The sequence below is a fragment of the Propithecus coquereli genome, unplaced genomic scaffold (genome assembly GCF_000956105.1).
Source record: "Propithecus coquereli isolate 6110/MARCELLA unplaced genomic scaffold, Pcoq_1.0 Scaffold138, whole genome shotgun sequence".
Classification (NCBI taxonomy): Eukaryota; Metazoa; Chordata; class Mammalia; order Primates; family Indriidae; genus Propithecus; species Propithecus coquereli.
The window spans coordinates 3,713,839-3,716,810 of NW_012138080.1; the positions used below are offsets into that span (position 1 = coordinate 3,713,839).

At 31.7% G+C, this 2,972-nt stretch overlaps 1 protein-coding gene across 1 annotated transcript in view; it reads right to left on the minus strand.

The window, feature by feature from the left end:
* USP34 (ubiquitin specific peptidase 34) overlaps positions 1–2,972 on the minus strand; it is a 245,992-nt gene that overhangs the window by 46,286 nt on the left and 196,734 nt on the right. Inside the window, exons 52-54 of the mRNA XM_012639191.1 lie at positions 2,618–2,696; positions 410–463; positions 199–294 (exon numbers count right to left, since the gene is read on the minus strand). Coding sequence (XP_012494645.1) covers positions 199–294; positions 410–463; positions 2,618–2,696 — 229 coding nt within the window. The remainder of the gene's footprint in view (positions 1–198; positions 295–409; positions 464–2,617; positions 2,697–2,972) is intronic.

Sequence of the window (2,972 nt, forward strand, 5' to 3'; positions counted from 1 at the left end):
TATTTTTAGCTATCCAATTAATTTATTGCTATTTTTGGTAGAGACAGGGTCTCGCTCTTGCTCAGGCTGGTCTCGAACTCCTGAGCTCAAACAATCCACCCGCCTCGGCCTCCCAGAGTGCTAGGATCACAGGCGTGAGCCACCGCGCCCGGCCTTAACATACGTTTAAACTGCTGGTCAAGTCAAATGAATTTATACCTCTAGTAACTCCGACGAAACATCAAATTTGTATTCTCTGCCGTTTTCTTCCTCTGGTTCCATGCGTTTGTAAAACAGCATATAAGCACTGTGTGTCTTTAAGAAGCAAGAAAAAAGTATATTTTCATTTTGACAAGGTATAACTCCAAAAGTAGACAATGTAGAAGAAAGAAAACAGTATGAAATTTTTGTATATGAAAGAAATGATTACCTTTTCAAAAGAAAAATCCATAAATTTATCTGTAACAGAATCATAGGTCTTGGTCTGTTTAAAAAAAATAAGTTTTACTACTTTAAAAAGTGAATACACTCAGCTATGTCTATATATAAATTATGTCATAAATAGCTTTTCATACTTCATAGTAACTTTGTAAATAGTTTTCAAATAGCATTGCATTCATAAATATCCTATATACTTCACAAATTTGGCCAACATACCCTAGTAGCATACTTGGTATTTTTGTTTGTTTGTTTTACAAATTTTTGTTACTTTTTTAGATAGAGAATACTGTAAAATTGAGATAGAAAATTTTATTATAACAAAATAAAATAAAGGTATTGTAAGGAAACAGTTGGCCTGGTCCTAATTTTTATAAATGTGATAAATAAATGGAATTTGAAAACTGAACTTAAACTCTTCATTCTCGGTAACATTATAAATGAGAAAACGAATCATTTCACTGGTATGAAGCTAATTTATTTTGAAATCTCAAAATACTATCCATATGTACCTCCACCAATCCTTCACAAACAAAATTTTGAGCTGCAGAGTTATAAATAACTGCAGATTAAATGGATATTTCAGTATACATTTTAAGCGATGCAACTGATGGGTGACAGCAAAAGAAATATTAGAAAAAGGTTAACAGTCAACCAAAGACATCACACAAAAAAACTGAAGGAAAAGAGTGAAAAAAAAACAATGGAAACAAAAGAAAGAGACCATGAAGGCATGAGAAACAATCAGTAAAGGTCTGAGATTTGTATATAAGAAGAAAGAAAGATTGTAAGACTAAGGGAAACTGCAGAAAGTATCGTATGGAAGCAAGTGGACATGTGGAATGTGAAGAGTTGAGTGTTGGGGCTTCTGAGAACTTGAGGGCTCTCTCTTAATGAGCAGGGAGATGAAGATTCTATTGGTAATTCTGGAGAACTTTGAGTATGTCGTGACAGAAAAACAAACGAACAAAAAACCCACAACCCCAAACCAAAGGGAAGCAGACAAGCAGCATTATGGGCAATAACATTAAGCGACCAAGGCAGAAGTTTTTTAAAACAAAGATTCAAAACATTTTTCCCCCAAGGTACTTTACCACAAAATATGTAAAAGTGTAAGAAAATAAAATGGACCTGTAATTTGAAAAACAACCTTTAAAGTGAAGAACTTTGCAAAGTTTGTTTCTTTTCTTCCTTTCTTTTATTTTTTAAGGAAATGTCCTAGGAATAACATCTACCTATGCAATTGGTTTACTGATAGCTTGAGTAGTAACTAAATATTTACTTCCCTACTCCACCCATTTCCGAATTGTTCAGTTTAGACTATTATTCCTTTTCCTTTCAGAACAGTAGACAAGAGCACTAAGAAGCAATAAGGAAGCCCTTCATTAACATCAATGTATTTTTCTCCTTGGCCTTTTGGCTAAGATCAAGTGTAAAATCCAGAATGTGAATGATTATTTCATAATTAACATGGTTATTAAATAAAAAAATGACTTTATTTGTGCTTATCTGTGAAATGGAAAAGACTATTTAACACCTTGCTGTGAGAATCAATAGAGTATTTTAAAAATAGTTTTCAGATAATTGGTACTAGGAAAAAATGCCTATGGAAAAGTGAAATTGTTATAATAATACTCCAACCTAATTGTCTTCTTTTATGTCCTATTGTCAATTATGTAATAGAGAAGATGTTCTTTTTCTATCCTTATTAACTACTGTTAACCAGGTTGCTGCCGTTACAAAAAGCACTAAAAGAACAATTCTTTTTTAATAACGACAGACTACCATTGAAAAACAATTCTTTAAAGTTCAGCTCAAGCCAACAATCTTGCCAAAAATTTTCAGATTAAGTCATTAAAAAGTAATTTCTTTTTCTAGTCCCATATAATTCACTGAGTAAAGAATCTATTCAATCATAATTCTCATAGCACTGTAATACAACTGCTGTGCTACTACTTTTATCTGTATGTCCTGCATTCTTAATCAGACTGCTGAAGGCAGAAATAGTACTTTTAAAATATTTCCTAGTGTCAAGTATATACTGTGAACATACTAAACTTCCAGTAAATACCAATTCCATAAATTTTAGATTTAATCATAGCAATTAAAAGAAAGTAAGTGACTCTGCTATTTGGATTTTATGCTACAACAAAGAACTTAGTCACAAACCACTTATAATTAATTTCTAAATAAAACTTACTGTCATCTCTCCACCAAAACATTCAGAGGCAAGTTGAGCAGAATCAAAAGGTTTTACCTCAGCGTCATTAAAAAGATACCTAAAATAAAGCATATAGTATTGATCAAGTATGTATGTACTGAATATCTCTGTATTGTATCTATTTTTAAATTGAAAATATAATTTTATCACATATTAATAGCTATTATCACCTTAAAATCTAAAAGATCCATTATAAGCCAGGATTTACAAAAGAACTCATAAAAACAAGGAATAAAAAGTTTGCTTATATATAACACGTAAAGATTATCAGATAGGAAAGATTAAGAAATGTGATGTAATCTTAGCACTCTCGGAGGCTGAGGTCAGGAGTTCG